The 20,230-nt window shown below is 20.9% G+C and overlaps 4 protein-coding genes across 4 annotated transcripts, besides 33 other annotated features; 2 read left to right on the top strand and 2 right to left on the bottom strand. All coding sequences in view use genetic code 6, as the record gives it.

The window, feature by feature from the left end:
• Window positions 1-765: 765 nt before the first annotated feature.
• Window positions 766-819: a microsatellite.
• A 1,491-nt stretch (window positions 820-2,310) lies between these two features.
• Window positions 2,311-2,367: a microsatellite.
• A 215-nt stretch (window positions 2,368-2,582) lies between these two features.
• Window positions 2,583-2,628: a microsatellite.
• Window positions 2,629-3,798: 1,170 nt separating this feature from the next.
• Window positions 3,799-5,502, top strand: IMG5_094530 (cation channel family protein, putative; the record flags this gene model as incomplete). The annotated part of the gene is made up of 1 exon (XM_004035595.1): window positions 3,799-5,502. One exon carries the CDS (start codon window positions 3,799-3,801, stop codon window positions 5,500-5,502), a length of 1,704 nt encoding a protein of 567 aa, XP_004035643.1.
• Window positions 5,341-5,499: a microsatellite.
• Window positions 5,341-5,571: a microsatellite.
• Window positions 5,355-5,582: a microsatellite.
• Window positions 5,361-5,469: a microsatellite.
• Window positions 5,370-5,571: a microsatellite.
• Window positions 5,421-5,514: a microsatellite.
• A 1,131-nt stretch (window positions 5,583-6,713) lies between the features above and the next one.
• Window positions 6,714-7,616, top strand: IMG5_094520 (ATP synthase gamma subunit, putative; the record flags this gene model as incomplete). The annotated part of the gene is made up of 1 exon (XM_004035594.1): window positions 6,714-7,616. The coding sequence occupies one exon, from the start codon at window positions 6,714-6,716 to the stop codon at window positions 7,614-7,616; it is 903 nt and encodes a 300-aa protein (XP_004035642.1).
• A 212-nt stretch (window positions 7,617-7,828) lies between these two features.
• Window positions 7,829-7,913: a microsatellite.
• Window positions 7,914-8,304: 391 nt separating this feature from the next.
• Window positions 8,305-8,341: a microsatellite.
• A 1,839-nt stretch (window positions 8,342-10,180) lies between these two features.
• IMG5_094510 (prolyl 4- beta polypeptide, putative) lies at window positions 10,181-12,187 on the bottom strand (the record flags this gene model as incomplete). Its single annotated transcript, XM_004035593.1, has 3 exons — window positions 10,181-10,615; window positions 10,666-11,611; window positions 11,659-12,187. Coding segments are annotated over 3 exons (1,910 nt in total), but the record flags the coding sequence as incomplete, so codon positions are not given.
• Window positions 10,295-10,540: a microsatellite.
• Window positions 10,298-10,368: a microsatellite.
• Window positions 10,303-10,344: a microsatellite.
• Window positions 10,337-10,496: a microsatellite.
• Window positions 10,337-10,535: a microsatellite.
• Window positions 10,351-10,541: a microsatellite.
• Window positions 10,371-10,520: a microsatellite.
• Window positions 10,377-10,517: a microsatellite.
• Window positions 10,421-10,580: a microsatellite.
• Window positions 10,443-10,553: a microsatellite.
• Window positions 10,474-10,539: a microsatellite.
• Window positions 10,506-10,592: a microsatellite.
• Window positions 10,556-10,592: a microsatellite.
• Window positions 12,186-12,225: a microsatellite.
• An 8-nt stretch (window positions 12,226-12,233) lies between these two features.
• Window positions 12,234-12,269: a microsatellite.
• A 2,457-nt stretch (window positions 12,270-14,726) lies between these two features.
• On the bottom strand, window positions 14,727-15,384 carry IMG5_094500 (hypothetical protein; the record flags this gene model as incomplete). Its single annotated transcript, XM_004035592.1, has 4 exons — window positions 14,727-14,791; window positions 14,846-15,005; window positions 15,051-15,142; window positions 15,372-15,384. 4 exons carry the CDS (start codon window positions 15,382-15,384, stop codon window positions 14,727-14,729), a joined length of 330 nt encoding a protein of 109 aa, XP_004035640.1.
• Window positions 14,797-14,838: a microsatellite.
• A 120-nt stretch (window positions 15,385-15,504) lies between the features above and the next one.
• Window positions 15,505-15,559: a microsatellite.
• A 388-nt stretch (window positions 15,560-15,947) lies between these two features.
• Window positions 15,948-16,060: a microsatellite.
• A 537-nt stretch (window positions 16,061-16,597) lies between these two features.
• Window positions 16,598-16,665: a microsatellite.
• Window positions 16,610-16,670: a microsatellite.
• A 537-nt stretch (window positions 16,671-17,207) lies between these two features.
• Window positions 17,208-17,282: a microsatellite.
• Window positions 17,283-19,011: 1,729 nt separating this feature from the next.
• Window positions 19,012-20,230: a microsatellite.

Genomic DNA, 20,230 nt, shown 5'->3' with positions numbered 1-20,230 from the left:
TTATTTTTTTATAGAGGATATTGATAATCCTTTAATATGTAATTAAATTGTCTATGATAAAAATTAAAATTAGCCTAGATTAACAAATGCATCATCAGAATTCGATTTTTGAAAAATAAAGAAAATTTATATAAATACAATCTTTTTATTTATTTATTTTTTTTAAAAAAAAAAAAATATAAAAAAACGAATACATATTATATTTTTTTTTTCTGTGTTAAAAAAGTAAAAAAAAATATGAAATAAATTCGAGATTAAACTAAATTTGGTTGGAAAGGAGAAAATGTTAATCAGATTTAAGATTTAATAGGACATATTATAGACATAAATAGTAATTAAAAAATTATTTTTGGGAGTATAATAAGCCAAAATCTTGTTTTATCGTTTATAAAAGGAAAATTTCAATATAAAATAAAGAGTTTGAAATTCATAATAAATGAAAATCAAATATTTGATATTTTATCATTTGAAAATTATCCATACAATAAAAAATATAGTCTCTTAATATTTAAAATATAGACTGTTTTATAGTCTTTTTATGGAATTATACACCATAATAATTATGAATAATTTGATATGCAAAACAAAAGAAAATATTTAACAATTTCTCATTTAAAAGATGAAAAATTTTATTCTTCAGATATTTTTTAATCAAAATTTACTATAATGAGGAAAAAAAATTAAGTAAAAAATACATTTTGTCATCTATTTTTGGGATTTCCTTTAATAGTAAATGACTCTTTATTATGTCCTTATATTATTGGTATTTTTACAAAGGAAAATGAAGTAATTTTTAAAAATGAAAATTAAGGGATTTTTTCAGGATTTCTTTTTAAAATTAATGACGTTTATTTTATCAAAAGTATAATTTAAGGGCATAAAATGATTGAAATTCCAAAAGAAGTGAAACATAACGCACTTTAAAATCAGAGTGTGTTATATAATAGATAATGATAAGCACATAAAGATGGTGTATATGCAATTATAAGATTAAATAAGGGAGTTTTTGGTACTAGTTCAGTTGATAAAAGTATAAAAATGTGGAGTATTAGATAATTGGACATGGTAAATAAATTGCATTGTGATGGGTGTTGCAGATTTTTTGCAAGTGAAAAAAATATATTAGTAGGTACAAATGAAAAATATGTAATTTTTATAGACTGGCATTAAAATATTATATAGGAAATTATTACATGTGAACATAAATTATATTCTTTGGCAATTATTAAAGAGAAAAAAAATAATTTTTTTGTAGTTTGTGCAGGAGATTGTTATGGGAATATTTTTATTATAAAAGAAGGGATAATATAGGAAGTTGTCAGAAATATAGATTTTTGGGAAAAGGGACATTCAGGAAGTATTAATGTAATTATTTTTTAGAAAAAATAATCAGTAGTTTTTTCAGCTGGGGAAGGCGGTGAGATTAAAATGTGGTATTTTTAGGGAAATAAATTGGATTTTTAAGCTGATTTAGTAGGACATGATGTAGAAAAAAGTGTCTATTATTTAGAAATAGTAGGTAATTCGAATATTTTAGTATCAGGAGGGTCTGATAAAACTATTAGAGTGTGGAATATGGAATAAAAATAATAGGTGAGATGTATTTTTTTAAATTAAGCGGTATATTGTGCTTGCTTAGTTTCTGAAAAGGAAGTTGTTTTTGGAGAAGGGCAGAATTTAAAGATACTTAATATCAAAGAAGAGGATTTTGTTTATGTTTAAACTAATTAATGTGTGATAAAACATGAGTAGAGGATAAATGCGATTTGTAAAGTTGGAGAAAATATGTTTGCTTCAGGAGATATTGAAGGGAATGTGATTTTATGGAATTTTATATAGGCAAACAGTATAGTATCTCATAATAAATATAATCCAATTAAATTATAATAGATGACAGAGAAAAAAAATGGCATTCCATGTAATGATAAAAGTCCGGTTTTTTATAGATAAAGTTACTAGAATATTTTATAAATGTATAATGAAAAAGATAAATATTAGGTTATCCATTAGAAGAAAAAAGAAGATATTCAAAGCGTAAGTGGAGAAAAAGTTAATTATAATGATAAAATTGAAGTTCTTTAATAAAATTGTTTAATTGAAAAAATGTAGAAATAAATTAATTTAATTTGTTAGAATTTAGAGAAATCAAATAAAGAAAAAAATGAATTAGAAGTCCAGGTTAAGGAACTTTAAATGTAGATTTAAAATTAATAGAACTTTATATAAAGTTTAAATAGCTAGTGTGTGTAAAAAGATAATTATATTATTTAATTGGAAAACGAAATAAAAAATAACTCTTTGTAGGGAAAAAAAGAAGAAATAAAATAATAATTAAGTAGAAATAATAATATTAATAAAGAAGAAATATAACAGAGAATTAATTAATATGAAAATGAGGCCGAAAGTTTAAAATAATAATTAGAATAACTAAAATTAGTTACAAACGAATGCGATAATGAGAATGAGATTTTATAATTACTTGAACAAATATAAAACGTTCATTCTTAATATGAAATTAAAATTGATGAAATTTAAGAATTAAAAAATATTATTTGAAAAAAGAATAGTATATATACATAAATAAAATGTATATATATATATAAATATATATCTATATAAAAATTTATACATTGTTTTTTTTTATTTTTTATTTTTAATATTTTTCATTTATTCATTTATTTTAAAAAACAAATAATTACTTTCCAATTATTTATTTATTTAAACGATTTTTTATTTACATATAAAATTAAATAAAAAAAATTAATGAATGCAAGTAATTAATATTTCGAAAATAACTATAGTGTATTCAATATAAAAAATACTAACAAATAATAATTTTAAAAAAGTAATTCCTAAATTGCTTTAGGACCCCATTTTTAATAAGAAGATTTCAAATACGAAATTGATAAAATAAGAGATAAATTATATGAAGATGTTGATCAAATAATGTCTCCAAACATAAGTAGTGTAATAGATAAGGAAACTATGTAAAAATAAACACTCTATTCGAATAAATCATAATATGTAAAAAACAGTTTATCACATCAAAAAAAAGATGAATTTTAATTGAATTTAAATAAAGAAACAACTATTTAAAATGAAAATAAAATTGGTTTTTAAGGTTTTTGGAAAAAAAATTCACTTTTAATTCTTACTTTGGTAAGAAAATTTACAATCAATATTTTGGAACTTTCTATGAAATATAAATTTAGATATATGCAAAAAAAATACTTTAATTTAATTAATGATTAAGCTTTTGATTATAAAGAATTTTAAATGTAGGGTATGTTTATTTATGATAAGCCGAGTATTTTATATTTTAAATTTTATTAATTTAAAAAAGTGGTCTATAAATATTTTTCTTAAGAAAAAAAAGAAAAGAAAAAATCTATTATTAAAAATTTTATAGGAGATATATTGAATAGGAAAATATAGGTTTTATATCCAGATTCTATAACTAAAATAATATGGGACATTATTGTTTTAATTTAATAAGTTTTTATAATTTTCTATATACCAATTAGTGTTTCTTTTAATTTATAACATACTTGGTTTTTTGAAATAACAGAAACAATAAACAGAATTTGCTTTTATTTTATTTTTTTAGATTTAATAATTACATGTAATACTGCTTTTTACTAAAAAGGTATAATTTAAATAAATCGGGAAAAAATAATAAAAAACTATATTAAACATTATCTATTAAGAGATATTCTAATTATAATTCCTGTATTTATTTGTTAAATATTAATTGTTCCTTATTTATAAATTGTCCTACTTTTCCGAACAAGCAAAATAATGCAAATAGTAAACGATTTTGAAGAATTAGTTAATATAAAAAATGATAAAGCGGGCATATACAATTTATTAAAATTAATTTTCTAAATATTATATATAGCACATATTTGTGGCTGTTTTTTTTATTTTATTCATGTAATATAGAAAAACACAGACCCAAATACGGAAACCTGGATTACGAAATTTAAATAAGAAAACCTTAGTATTTTCTCACAATATGTAACATCAGTTTATTGGGCAGTAGTCACTATGAGTACTTTGGGTTTTGGAGATATATACCCGGTGAGCACTTTTGAGAGAATCTATGTTATTTTTGTCACTTTTATAGCTTGTGGGGTATTTGCATATACTTTTAATAAGATAGGGAATATTTTCCAAGAAATGAGCATAAAAGCCAACGATTTTAAAGAAAAAATGAGTTCTTTAAGTATTCATATGAAAAAGAGGAATTTGTCAAATAATACACAGATTAAGGTTAGGAAATACTACGAGTATTTGCATATGGAATAATAGGTAGATATAGAGGATGGACAAAAGTTCTTGAATTTGTGCCCGAGTTCGCTAAGGAAAGAGGTTTTGATGGAAATGTATGGGAAGTTGTTGTTATCAAAGAAAGAGTTTAGGCTTAATTTTTCGAAGAAATTCCTGAATTGTTTGGCTGTAAAGATTAGAGAGAAGAAATTAGGACCAGAAGAGGTCATATTTAACGAAAATGAGTTTAATAATAGGGTTTTTTTTGTACTAAAGGGAAAAATTGCATTATAGAAAAATATGTAAGTGGAAAATAATGTAGAATTAAATGTAAAAATATTAGATAAAGGGGATATTTTTGGTTTAGAAAGTTTTATTTCTTAAAGTGAAGCTTAAATAAGTGCAAAAACGATAAACGTAGTATAATTAGCCTATTTAAAATAAGAAGATTTCATAAAAATAATTGAAGACTTTCCTGAAGACAAAGAAAGATATTTTATGCTAAAAGATAAACTAAATTTATTAAAAAACTCAAGGGGTTTAGGCATTAATTGTTATTTATGTGATAATTATTAACATTAGTTTTTTAAATGCCCTTATATGAGTTATTAACCGAATACTAAGAAGATTATAATGTAATTTTTTAAAGAGTAATAGTAGTATAGGGATATAAAATATTTAAGAAAAAGGGTAAGGAGTTAATGTACTTTTTAGGATATGTTAATTATTTAAGGTTAGGCAATTAAGTATTTATTAAATAATAATCCATTTGATAATATAAATGACTTAATGGATTTAATTTAAAACTTAGAGGATGAAAAGGCAATAATTTTAAATACACCATTGATTATTAATTAAATTGTAAAAGAGCCTTAGCATTTTGATGATAGTGAAAATGAATAAGGAACTTAAACAGATGAAAGTGTAAGGTATAAGAAAGATAGTAAATATATAAGAAATAGTGTTTCTCAAAGCGATTATATAAATAAAATTGGTAATTACTATAATAAATAATATTCTAAATAGAATTCATTTAAAAAAAAACTTAATTTACTAATATGGATCAGGTATATATATATAAAAACATAAGTAATAATATAAATAATAACAATAATAATAATAGTACTAATAATAGTAATAGTAACAATAATATTAATAACAAAAATAACATTAATAACAATAATATAATTAATAATAATATAGATAATAATATCATAAATAACAATAATATGATTAATAACAATATTATAAATGATAATATTAATAATAATAATTATCTTAATAGTAATAATCATAATAATAGTACTTAATAACTTTTATCTCCTGATAATAATATTCATTTCTTCTAGAATTAATCATTAAATTTAGCCTTAAATATAGATTTAACTCCAAAACAAAACAAGAATCTGAAAATTTAAAAAATTGATGAAGATTAATATTCTTAGTTTGTCAAAAGTTAAAGTATTAATAGTAATAAAAGTATCCAATAATATTAAGATTTTACAAAAGCATTTGCCGCAAAAAACTATTTAAAAACTATTAAGTCTTAAGATAGTAAAAAAGATAGTGAAAATAATTTTTAAAATTAAGATTTTATTTTATTAAAAGAATTTGATAAATAATTTGTGTGGAATATTTATTTTATCCATAATAATTTAAATAATGTGGTTCTAAACTATAATAATTTAATTAAGAAAATGAAAACAAATATTATTAAATATGAAAGGTATAAAACTAATAGAACAAAATCTTAAAAACTTAAATAAGTACAATATTTATTATAAAGTATATAAGCTAGAAATGACATTAGGAAAAAATCATAATTAAGTAAAAATAGTAAGAATAATATGACTAAACATAGTGTATTCTCTTAACATAAAGATTAGTATGGGGGAATTTTCGCTACTAAAGGAAATTTCGATTTATAAAAAATTATGGATTAAAATAGAAAAAAAACTTACTTGAAAAGACTTTCGTTTGATATTTATAACGAGAAAAATACTATTTTATTTAATTTTAAAGATAATTAGACATTTTGAATAATTTTTGTATAATTTTTAATATACATATTTGTTTAAAGTATATATGATATATTTTATGTTTTATTTTACTGTTAATTATTAAACTTTTAAAAATTATATTTTCTATATTTATAAAATGTATATTTTAAAATTAATAATTAAATAAATAGATTTTTCTTTATAATGAAATAAAGACAAATATAATTTATTTTTTTATAAATAAATTTCATATAAATAAAAATATATTTAAATTAATAATAAAAAAAGAAATTAATAATTAAAATAATAATAATAAAAAAAAAATATTTTTTTATTTTTAAAGAAAAAATAAATAAATAATTTTTTTTTTATATAAATAATATATTAAATAAAGAAAAAAAAAGAAAAATACAAAAAAAAAGAAAGAAAAAACCCTGTTTAAAAATGTTTGGAAAAACCTTCAAAAACTTGACCACATCAAGTCTTTATTTCACCCCCTAAATGAACTTCGGTGCTAACTTAAAACAACTAAAAATCAGAATGAAAGCTATTGGCTCGATTAAGAAAATCACCAAAGCCATGAAAATGGTAGCTGCCGCAAAAATGAAAAGTGAAGTAAGTCGTTTAGAAAAAGGCCGTAATTTCGCATTAGGAAGTGTATCTAGAGTATTAGAAAATGAACCATATGTATAAAAAAAAAAATCTACAACCACCCCCAAAACTACTTTATTAGTCCCTTTTACATCCGATAGGGGTTTATGTGGATCCATTAATTCATCAGTGGTGAGAGATATAAAAAGAACAGTACCTTTAAATAGGAGTTCATATGGAATTTTTTCTATTGGAGAAAAAGGAACTATTGGTTTAACCAGACCTTTCCCTGACTTATTATTATAGGCCATAACTGGAATTGCTATTCCTATTAATTTCCCTACTGCAGCTTCTATTGCACATTAGATAGTTAACTAAAGTACTTCTTTTGATAATATTATTCTTATCTTCAATAGATTCAAAAACGTAATTTCTTAATAGATTATTCATTAGGAAGTACTTAATAGAGCAGCATTCTTTAATTAATTCAAATATGTTACTAAGCATGAAGCTGCTGAACCTGATTTGGAATATTCAAAAAATTATTTTTATGAATTGTATGTTGCATCGAGTGTTTACAATGCTCTTTTGAACTCTTCGGCTTCTGAATAAGCTTCGAGAATGAACGCTATGGAAAACGCTTCCAAAAACGCAGGAGAAATTCTAAATAATTTGACTCTTTAATATAATAGAGCAAGATAAACCAAAATTACAATGGAATTAATTGAAATTATTTCAGGAGCTAGTGCCCTATGAGGGATTTTTTATTTTTTTATAAAAATAAATAAAAAAAAGTGAAAAACGAAAAGAAGAAATTCTATTTTTTCTTCTGCTTTTTTATGTTAAACTTTTTTTATATATATTTATTTACGGATATATTTGTTTTTATTAAGTTTTTTTTTATTTTTAATAATAAATATTAGATTAAAAATATTAAAACTTTGTTGAATATATAATAAAAGATAAAAATATATATATATAAATTTTATAAATATTTATATATATAAAAACTTATATAATTATATATAAATATATATATATATATATATATATTATCCATTTTATATTTATAATTTTATTTAAAAAATATATTTAATTAAAAAAATCCTAAATATATTTTTTTTTTAAAAAAAAAAAATAAAGAAAAAATATTTTTTCTAAGTTTTATATTTTTAATAATAAAAATAAAAAACAAATTAAATTTCATTTCTATGATTCTAAAACATTAACTAACCATTCCATTCCTTCATTTAATCCATGTCCTGTAAATGCTGAACATTTAAAAATAGACCATTATCTATCTTAAATTTATGAAAGTCCCATATATTCAGAAATCTATTGAAAATGTATCTTTATAAAAATAAATATTTTTAATAAATACTTTTTCTTCGCTCAAAGCTCCTGCTAAATCCTTTTTAATTTTTAAATATTATAAAAACATAAATAAAATATATTATTATTTTAAAAATACTTATTTATTTGCTAAAACCATTAAAGGTACTCCTTTCAATTCATCTTCCTTTATAATTTTTTTGTTTTTTAAATAAAATTTAATGCCTTATATTAAATACAATATTTATCAAACTTATATCATTGAAAGTAACTCTTATTTGGTTGTATCTAACCTGTCCTTATCAATAGAGTCTATTACATAAATGATTCCATTTGTATTTGGATAATATGATCTCCAATAAGGTCTTTTATTTATTAAAGATTCTTAAAATAATTAAATATATTTTAATATTTACCTGATTCCGCTTTAACCACCTAAATCCCATACTTAAAATTTCAAGTTTTTAAAAGTTACAGTCTCAACATTAAATCCAATTGCTTTTTTATTTTTGTTTATTTATTTATAAAAAAAAAATTACTGGGAACTGTTTAAACAACATCATTTAAATGAAGTTTATCTATAAAAAAAAAATTAAATAAAATAAAGAAAATATATTAAGATTACTTAAAATTGTTGTTTTTCCGGCATTATCTAAACCTATAAATTATATTTGTTTTATAATATTTATTAAATGTAAAAAATTATAATGTTTTATAAAACTAACCTAAAATAAGAATTCTAATATCTTTTTTACTAAATAATTTTCCAAATAATGATGAAAATACAAAACCCATTTTCAGTAAAAATATTTATTTTTTAGATTTTTTTATTTAATAAAAAATATTAAATTTATATTTAATACTTTTCTAAAGTAATATAAATAGATATATATTATATATTTTTCCTATTAATTTATTTTAAAATAAATTAAAAATATATTACAAAAAAATAAATTATACAAATAATTTTATTATGATGAATTTTATTAATCAATTTTTAAAAATATATATAAATAAATAATCAATATATATAAGTATATTTGTATTTTTACTTTTTTTATTTTTAATAAAAAATATAAATATTTTATTATCAAAAATTTTTATGAATCAATGATATTTATCATAAGATTATATTAATTATATTTTAAGTAATTAGTTATAATAATATTTCAATTATTAACTGTTAAAATAATAAAATATTTATCATCTTTCTATAATTTTATCAAATTTTAATCTGTTTTTTAAATCAAATATTTTACCCTATTTTTTATTATAATTTACTGTAAATATAAGGTCATTAATTGGTCCTTTTTCTATAATTAAATGAATAGAAGCATATTATTATTTATTTTTTGAATTTGGGTCTATACTAGCTTATAATAAAAATGTATAAATATTGTTAAAATACTCAAATTATTTATCGTATAAATTTTAAATATAATAGAATGGATTATTCGTTGGATATGCCAGAGTATTAAAGAAAAGTTTTGAGTTTGAATATGTTTTGTTCAAGAAGCTCTAAAGAAATTTAATTCATTAGGTTTAATACCATAGTGCTTTTAAAAATAAAAATCAGGAACATATTTGATAGGAATTTCTCTGAATTTTTTAAATAAAAGGCTAATTATTAAAATTGAATTATTTGAAAAGTTATAAAGAGATAAGAAAAGTAAATATATTTGCAGTTATTTTTCTTAAGAAATAATGTTTTTATCAAAAATTTTTTCAATATAATTTTTTAAAGTATTGAGATATTAAAATTTTTCAAAACTAAAAATATTTATATTTTAAGAAATTTATTAGTTTATATTATTATTATTTTTTGTTAATCTAATTACATATGTATATTTTAATTATTTAAACATATATTATTTAAAAAAAAATATATATTGATATATAAGTGTTTATATTAATAAATATAAATAATGTAATAAAAATTAAAATATACATGTATATATTTTTATATTTAAATTAATTTTCTAATTTAATAAAAAAATAAAATAAATATATAACAATTAAATATTTTAATTTCTAATTAAAAAATTAATTATTATTAATCATTTTTAATTTGATTTATTTTAACTTTTATTTCCTTTTTACTCTTCTTATTTTTATTATTATTTTTCTTATTTTTGTTTTGTTTATTATTATTATTATTTTCTTATTCTTATTATTTAGCTTTTTCTTTTTCTTATTATTATTTAGCTTTTTCTTATTCTTATTTAGCCTTTTCTTATTCTTATTATTTAGCTTTTTCTTATTCTTATTTAGCTTTTTCTTATTCTTATTATTTAGCTTTTTCTTTTTCTTTTTCTTATTCTTATTATTTATTTTTTTCTTATTATTTTTTAGCTTATTCTTCCTATTCATTAACTTATTCTTATTATTCATTAACTTATTATCTTGGTTGTTCCCAAGGATAGCTATTTAAAAAATACATATATATATTTAATTATTAATTAAAAATAAATACCTAACATTTTTTTCTAACCAATCTAAGAAATCTTATTCTTCTCTTTTTCCGTCATAATCTATAGGAGTATCTTTACTTGAATTTTTAAAGAATTTAATTGTAGGGAAACTCTAAATAACGATACCGGGTATATCATTAGATGTAGAATCTACTTTTGCGATAATCAAATTTTTATTATGGGCCAATTATTTGGCTATACTTTCGTATTTAGGGGCCAAAGCCTTGCAATGTCCACACCATGGGGCATAGAATTCGACAAGAACATCTTATTTACCATCTAAAACAACTTATTTAAAGTTTTTTCCGACTAAGGTGACTACTTTTTCTTCAGGATTGGGTTCTGGAATATCTTAACTTTTCAAGAATCTTTATAATTTACCGTTTTTGAAGTTTTGAATGAAATTTAAGATTTCTTTTTCGGTGAATTTTTCTTCAAATTTATATCTGGCTAATTCTTCATTGCTCTTATTGCCTTAAACTATCATCAAACTGGGATTTTTGGTATTGTCTACACCTAAGTATTCAGCTAAACGGTCATAGTAACCCTATCCATCGTCAAATTTTGTTATTATAAATTGAATTTCTTTCTTTTATTTTTAAGCGAGTTATCCAAAAAGTTACTCGGCTTGCTTAGAATCGTCATTATCTGCTATAAATATAATTATTGCAGGTTCGTGTTTTTCAAATATTTTTTCGATGGCTTTATTATTAAAAGGTAATAACAAAGGAGTATCATTTTTTTAAATAAAGTCAGTTAAAGATTTTACACTTAAATCTTTTTCAGAAAAATCATTCCTTTTTTCGTCAAACTATTTGTATAAAACTACTTTTTGGGCTTTTTCTTCTTTTTTTAATTGAGAGTTTAATACATGACCGAATTGGACTGATTCTAAAGATTAAGCTAATTCTTAAAATATTAAATAATCTTATTCAGTTTCGCTATTTCCTAATTTTTTATAATAATAAATAAATATATAAAATTTATTTTTTTACCAAAATATACAACAGATACTTAAGAACTAGATATGAAATTATCAAGTTCTTATTTGTCTTTTAATAATTAAGAAGGAGGTCCTGATTTCTTAGTAACCCAAGAGATGATTTCTTAAGCAGTTCTACCACCATTGTAGTCTTTAGGTTATTCTAAATTTCCATTAGAGAAGTATTTTAAGGTAGGATAGCCTTATATTTGGAATCTTTGTGTGATGCTTGGGTTCTAAGTGGCGTCAATTTTGGCTAAATATATTTTATTTTAGGGATTAAATTCTAATTAATAGGCTGCTTTAGCGTATTCTGGTGCTAATTATTTGCAATGACCACACCAGGGGGCATAAAATTCAGCAAGAACATAATCGTGAGATTTTACAAAATCGTCAAAGTTTGAATCGTTGAGAACCCAAACACTTTCTTCACTATAAGGTTTTTCTGTTTGGGAGGATTTGTCGAATTTGTTTACGAAATATACTGAGAAAGCTGATAAACCAATTACTAGGACAAATGAAATGAAATTTAAGATTGCCATTTTTTTTTAATTTTATTTTATTTTTAATTTTTTTTATTAAGATATCTTTTTTATTTTATTTATTTTTTTCTTTTATTTTTTTATCATAATACGTATACATATATTTTAAAAGTTCTATAAAAAATTTTCTTTATTATATTTTTTACACGTTTTATTTAACTTTGTTAAAAGAAATATAATTAATAAATTAAAATATATTTATTGTATTTATGTAAAATATGATTATTTTTATTTTACATTTTTGCATTTATATGTTTTTATAATTTTTTTTTTTAAAAAAATAATATAAAAGATAAACAAGGCATAAATAATCTATATTTCCATTTTTTTTTAGATTAAGTTTTTAAAAAAAATTAATGAAAAATATAAAAATCCCTTCTAAAAAATTAATATATAAATAACATCAAACATCATAATAATTATAACACTGATATTTTATTTAAAATAGAATATTATGTTAAGTAGATTAAAATTATGATAGTGTAATAATATTAATTTTCGTAGCATTTTTTAATGGTTTTTACTGATTTTTCTGTCATTTTTTTTAAGAAACTCTATAAAAAAAATATATTATTTTTTCTTTGTTTTATTGATTGAGTTTTTTTTAAAAAAATACAAAAGAAACAAAAAAGCATAAAAACAAGTAATTACTCAAATTTTTATATAATTTTGTTGCTGCAAATTTTAATTATTTTTTTTATTTATTAATAAATAAAGATTAAATTATCATTAATATATCACAATAAAAAAATGTTACAATAAATAAAATATTTAAATTAAGTTAATTTTTCTTTGGTTTATTAGCCTTTTAGCCTATTTAATCTTCATTTTTATATTATATAATATACATAAAAATATATTTTTACTTATATTTTAATACTAAAAATGTAAATAATATTATTTCTTTTAAAAAAATAAAATAAAAAAAAGAATTAATGCCAATTTAAATTAGAATAAAAATAGATGTCTATTTTGGTAAAACTTAATAGATTATAAACACAAATAATAAAATAAATGAATTTTAGATTAATTATCAGTATAAAAAAAATACACAAAATTTTCAGAACTTTTAAAGTATACTTAGACTCTTAATGTTAATTTTTTGATGTAGAAGGCATCTGTAAAAGCAAAGATTGTTCAATATGTAGATGTGACGAGAAAAATATATAAATAGTTGAATATATTTTATGTGTTTCATTTTATTTGTAGTAAATTAAACTAAAAATTTGAACATTACAGATATTGAATATGATGTAAATGATAAAGATGGATGCATTGGAGGGATAAATAATTCAAAAATGACTAATGTTTTATGTCGATTCGAAATATAATATTGAAGGATACACAGGATATTAAGATCGTAATATATGGAAATTAATTTATGAAGTAAAATTTTTCAGTCATTTTTACTTTAATATTTAAAAAGCAATAATATAAAAGGAGCAATTAATAATTTTTGTAAAGAAGAAAAAACATTTTTTAATATAATGAATGGTTTACATGTTATCATTAATAGTTAAATTGCTGAGCAATATACAGAATAATATAAAACAAGAAAATTTCATGAACAACTTTTTTTTTAGCTAATGCGATTCTCTATTTTAAGAATAATTTTTTTTTGTCGATTTTAAAGAAATAATTTTTCTTTTAAAATACTTAGAAAAAAATAAAATAATAATATTAATAAAATTTACATAATATAATAATATTATGGATTTTATTGAATGTAAATAATGTAAGGTTTATGGTAAAATGCAAATTTATGGAATAGGAGTTGCAACAAAATATTTTTTTCAGATGATTCTTTTTAAAAAATTAAATATTTATAAAGAAATGAATTAATTAATAATAAATACATATTATTTTTTTATAAAAAATAATATAAAAAAAATTATACTCTTATGAATAAGTTTATTAAATGTTCAAATAGTGTTAAAGTTATTGAAAAAATGCACGAAAGAAGACTTTATCAATATAAAGTATATGGATATGTTATTTTTACTAATACTATTTGATTATGTTATTTTCAATTTTCGCCATTCATTCCAAACAAAATTATATAGGAAATAGAATCAAAAGTATTTTTAAATTTTTCCCTTCTCGTATTAGAGGATCTCTTAAATAAAAGCATTAACAATTGTCGAAGTTAAATGATTAATAAAAGGCAAAGTTGTAATAAGAAGCAAGAAAATAAATTTTTGAAGATAATAGCTAAGAAAAATAAAAATAGGATTAAATTAATATTTAAAAATTTATTTTATTATTTTTTTAATTTTTAAATAAATATTCGGTTTATTATTTATATAAAAATAAATTGGTGAATCATTATTATTTTCATGTGAATATTATATATTTTATTAAATTTTTTAAATATTATAAATTTATAAAATAATGAATTAAATTAACTTTTGAATTTGATTTAATTTTTTTTATTTAATGCCTTTATTATCTATAAGAAAAAATAAAAATAAAATAAGGATTTATTATTTTCATATCTCTTATTCTAATATTATTATTTTTATTAAAAAAATAATTTTCTTCAATCTGAGAAATAGAAATAATCGTAGCATGCATTATCATACATTCTCATAGTAACACAGCAAACTTAAAAAAACGAAAAAGTAAATATTTAAAAATAAAAAAATAAATATATTTTACATGTATATCCTAAAAGTACAGGGAACCAGAAAATTCTAACGTTTCGTCTATAAATTGTTTATACTAAAAATCTTTAAAGGATATAAGTTCTAAATCCTCCGAATAAAAAGTGGTAATTAATCAATTAATTGTTTGGAGATCTTGAATGTTATATAAAACCCTATTTAAAAAGAAAATAGTAATATTCATTTTTTTTTAATAATACTCTTTCATAACTCATATGATCATGATAATTTCTAAGTGAAACTCTGCTTCCCTATACAAGATGATCTTAATTTAAAGGAATATGTCTTAATCCTATTAATTTATATCAAAAAAAAAAAATATCTTATTTATTATTATTTCAAAAAGAATTTTTATACCTCCTCTAAATACTTTCATTTCATCAGATACATAAGTTCTATTTTTATAAAAATAAATATAAATAAGATTTTATGTTTTTCAACTTAACATGGGTAAGTCCTCCTCCTTTTTTTTATTAGTATTTTATTTTAAGTAATTTATATATTTGTAAATATGATTTTACCTGTAATGTTCATTTCTGATTTATTTTTATTTTTTTGTATTTTGTTTTAAAAAAAAGTATTAAAAGAAAAAAATTTTCCTATTAATTAATAAATCTATAAATAAAAATATCAATACAAATGGTAAAATATTTAAATTATATATTTAATAAAAAATTAATTATTTTATTAAAAATATTATTTTTAATTATATTTTTTATTTTCTGTAATTTTTTTAAAAAAATTACAGAAATAAACTTTATTATTTATATCGATTTTAATGCAATATATTTTTTTTAATTTTATAATATAGGCTTTAAATAGAATATGTTATATAAAAATTTTATATTTATATATTTATGATGTAAATTAAAATTATAATCTTTTTTATTTTTTAATTATTTATTATAAATAATTAGGATATTTTTTATTTAATAAATTATTTGTTTTATAGTATATAAGTAATTATAATTTAATATTTTTAATAATATATAATTTAATTAATTAATATATACAATTATTATTTTAATTTATGTTTAGAAAATAAATAATTTCTGTTATTGAGAAAAGTGTTTATTAATAATAAATATTTTTTATTGTTTAAAACTACATATAATAAAAAAAAAAGTTTAAAAGATTCTTAGATTTTCTAAATTTTTTAAATCTACATATAATAAAAAAAAAGTTTAAAAGATTTTTAGATTTTATAAATAAAAGTAGAATTTAAATAATAAATTTATAATATTTTAAAAATTTTGTAAATTATAGTTTTTTTTAATAAAAAAATATATTTTATATTTTATTAAAAGAAAAACAAAAATTTTGAATTTAAAAATATATTATTTTTAAATTATTTTAACTTTTAATACAATTATATTTATCAATCATAAATTGTTTTTTTCTTATATAAGCATTTAATAATATAAATATTATCACTTTTATATTAAATGAATATATATTTTTAAATAAATTAATTATAAAATAATATTAAATGTACAGAATATTTTATTAACAAAATAAAAAGTAAAAAAAAATATATAACAGTATGTTTTTAATTAAAAAAATAATAATATATTATTATATTTTAAATAATATTAGAATGTTTAAATAAATATTTTTTGTCTATATTTTATTTACCTATAATAATTAAATTTTGTACACGATCGTTAATAATTTTTGTTTTGTTATTATCTTAAATTTTAAATTGCCTATATAATTATTATTTTTATTTCCAACCCTATATTATTTATTTTTATATTATATTTTAAAAAATTAAAGTTTTATTTTAAAATTTTAAAATAAATTAAGTTTATTATAAAATTAATATTTATTATAATTCCATTTTTATTGACATATTAAATATTAATTTAAATATTTTTTAAAAAAGCATAATATTTTTTTATTATTAAAAATATTAATTTTTTACATATAATTTAAATTAATTTTTATTTTATAATAAATATAATTTAATTAATATATCAAATATATGAACTTTAATTATTATTTGTACATATTTTTTTAAAAATTATATTAATACACAAAATAAATAAATCAAAGAAAAAATATATAGTGTCCTTTTATATTATTATGAGATTTTTAAAATAATATATCACTTGTTTTTAATTTTTTTTAAATTTTAGAAATTAAAATCATTTAATTTTTTTTTTCTTTATCTATATTAAGAAAAATTTGATTATAAAAAATTTAATGTAAATTATACAATTTATTTTTTAAAAAATTGGATAAGACAATAAAATTTAAATGTGTAAATTTAAATTTTTTGATTATATGAGAATATATTTTAAATAAATTTAATATTAAAAAGTTTAAAAACAAATATTTCAATAAAAAAATATGAAATATATATATATATATATATATATATATATATATATATATATATATATTTATATATATATTTATATATATGATATTTATTTTAATGTAAAAAATAATATTCATTTATTTAGAGAATATCACAAGCTTAAGAATTTCTTTTATTTAGGACATTTAGATCTTAAATGCATGATATTATTGCTATGATTTTATTTAACTTAAATTAATTAAACTGGTTCAAGAGGAACTTATTGAGAAGGAGGTATTTTGAATACAAATCCAGTTTCATAATAGGCACAATCATAAGTCATAAAAATAACTTCTCTAGCTTCACCTGGGAATTTATGATAATCAGAACTTTATCCAACAAAGATTTCATAGTAATCAGAATACGAGTGCGAAATATTTAGCAACTCTTTATAGACAGGTTCTTTTCTTTCTATGTGGGTGAAAATGTAAGCTTTTTATAATCTGAAAGAATATCCGAAATATATATAGATCCATCTACCTTCATCACATATTTCTGTTTAGATATTATGGTACAAGTTGAAGTTTTTTGTATTGTTATCATATGTAGAGAAGTGCATGATATTTCCAATTAAAAAGAATGATAATACACGGTCTCCAGGGTTTTTAAAATCAGTGAAGATTTTATTTGAGGTCAAATGGAAACCAGTAGACCATTCTGTACTTTAGAAAGTATCTATCTTGAAGTATCCTTATACTGAATAACCGAAGTCAGAAACTTATTTGAATTAAGAGGAGTAGATTTTACTAACATTATTTTTTACTTAAAATTTATCATCAGTTTTTTATTTAATATATTAAACATCATCATATTCAAAGACTTTTTAGACTACAACTATATCTTTAAAACATAAAACATCTACTGGAGGTGTTGGAATATGGGGTTCAGTAGGAGTTATTGTAGGTTTAGTAACGACAGGAGTTGTTGATGGTTAGGTTTGATTATCAGTTGGAACAGTCGATGGTTCTGACGGAGGGTGGACATCAATTCCATTACAAGATTACTAACTGTTTGGAGATTCATGATAATGTCCTTAGCCAACATATAATGCAAGTGAATTAATTTTACCAGGGAAGTTTTTGTATTTAAAACTCTGTCCGACAAGTAGTGTGTATATATTGGAGAATTAGTGATGAATATCATTTTATACAAAAGCTTAAGGATCTCTTCCTTAGAATTAGGTAAATCCGAAAACTCTCTTAAGAACAGGAGAATAAGCGTGGTAGACGAGTAACCATCTGCCAACTTCCTATTCAGTGAATTAAATATTTTCATATTTATTAGTTTCAGTTTTAACTGCGTTATTATAAGTAGGGAAATGTAAGGTACTTCCAATTACAAAGAATGAAAGAACTCTGTCTCCATGAGCTAAGTAATCAGATGGTTATTCATTAGATGAAAGGTGGTAACCAGTTGCATATTCTTTTTCAATTTATTTATGTCTTAATAAAATTTTAAACCAACCTTAGATAGCAAATTCCTATTCATTATTGAATCTGTTTTTATATTATTTGATTACAGGTTAAGGTTAGAAACTCGTGTAATCAAAAGTTTATTCACTTAAAAGAATTGTACAGGTATTGACATGCGTAGGAACTGCTGTTGGAGGAGATAATGTAGGAGGTTTAGTGGGATTAGAAGTATGAGGAGGAATAGTTATCGTGTTAGGAGGAGTTGGTACGGTAATAATTGGTGGGGTGATTAAAGTTGCAGGAGGTGTATTAACTGAACGTGTTGGAATAGTTATTGTATGAGTAGATAATATAGGAGGATTTGTAGGAGTAAAGGGAAGAGTTGGGGGTGTTACTACTCCAGTTTTAGGTGGTGTTACTACTCCAGTTTTAGGTGGTGTTACTACTCCAGTTTTAGGTGGTGTTACTACTCCAGTTTTGGGTGGTGTTACTACTCCAGTTTTAGGTGGTGTTACTACTCCAGTTTTAGGTGGTGTTACTACTCCAGTTTTGGGTGGTGTTACTACTCCAGTTTTAGGTGGTGTTACTACTCCAGTTTTAGGTGGTGTTACTACTCCAGTTTTAGGTGGTGTTACTACTCCAGTTTTAGGTGGTGTTACTACTCCAGTTTTGGGTGGTGTTACTACTCCAGTTTTAGGTGGTGTTACTACTCCAGTTTTGGGTGGTGTTACTACTCCAGTTTTGGGTGGTGTTACTACTCCAGTTTTAGGTGGTGTTACTACTCCAGTTTTGGGTGGTGTTACTACTCCAGTTTTAGGTGGTGTTACTACTCCAGTTTTGGGTGGTGTTACTACTCCAGTTTTAGGTGGTGTTACTACTCCAGTTTTAGGTGGTGTTACTACTCCAGTTTTAGGTGGTGTTACTACCCCAGTTTTAGGTGGTGTTACTACTCCAGTTTTAGGTGGTGTTACTACTCCAGTTTTAGGTGGTGTTACTACTCCAGTTTTGGGTGGTGTTACTACTCCAGTTTTGGGTGGTGTTACTACTCCAGTTTTAGGTGGTGTTACTACTCCAGTTTTAGGTGGTGTTACTACTCCAGTTTTAGGTGGTGTTACTACTCCAGTTTTGGGTGGTGTTACTACTCCAGTTTTGGGTGGTGTTACTACTCCAGTTTTAGGTGGTGTTACTACTCCAGTTTTAGGTGGTGTTACTACTCCAGTTTTGGGTGGTGTTACTACTCCAGTTTTAGGTGGTGTCACTACCCCAGTTTTGGGTGGTGTAACGACTCCAGTTTTAGGTGGTGTTACTACTCCAGTTTTAGGTGGTGTTACTACTCCAGTTTTGGGTGGTGTTACTACTCCAGTTTTGGGTGGTGTTACTACTCCAGTTTTAGGTGGTGTTACTACTCCAGTTTTAGGTGGTGTTACTACTCCAGTTTTGGGTGGTGTTACTACTCCAGTTTTAGGTGGTGTTACGACTCCAGTTTTGGGTGGTGTTACTACTCCAGTTTTGGGTGGTGTTACTACTCCAGTTTTAGGTGGTGTTACGACTCCAGTTTTAGGTGGTGTTACTACACCAGTTTTGGGTGGTGTTACTACTCCAGTTT

Source organism: Ichthyophthirius multifiliis (assembly GCF_000220395.1).
Source record: "Ichthyophthirius multifiliis unplaced genomic scaffold scaff_1120509250762, whole genome shotgun sequence".
Taxonomy (NCBI): domain Eukaryota; phylum Ciliophora; class Oligohymenophorea; order Hymenostomatida; genus Ichthyophthirius; species Ichthyophthirius multifiliis.
The sequence above is the reverse complement of the archived record's forward strand: the minus strand, read 5'-3'. Positions and strand labels throughout refer to the sequence as shown.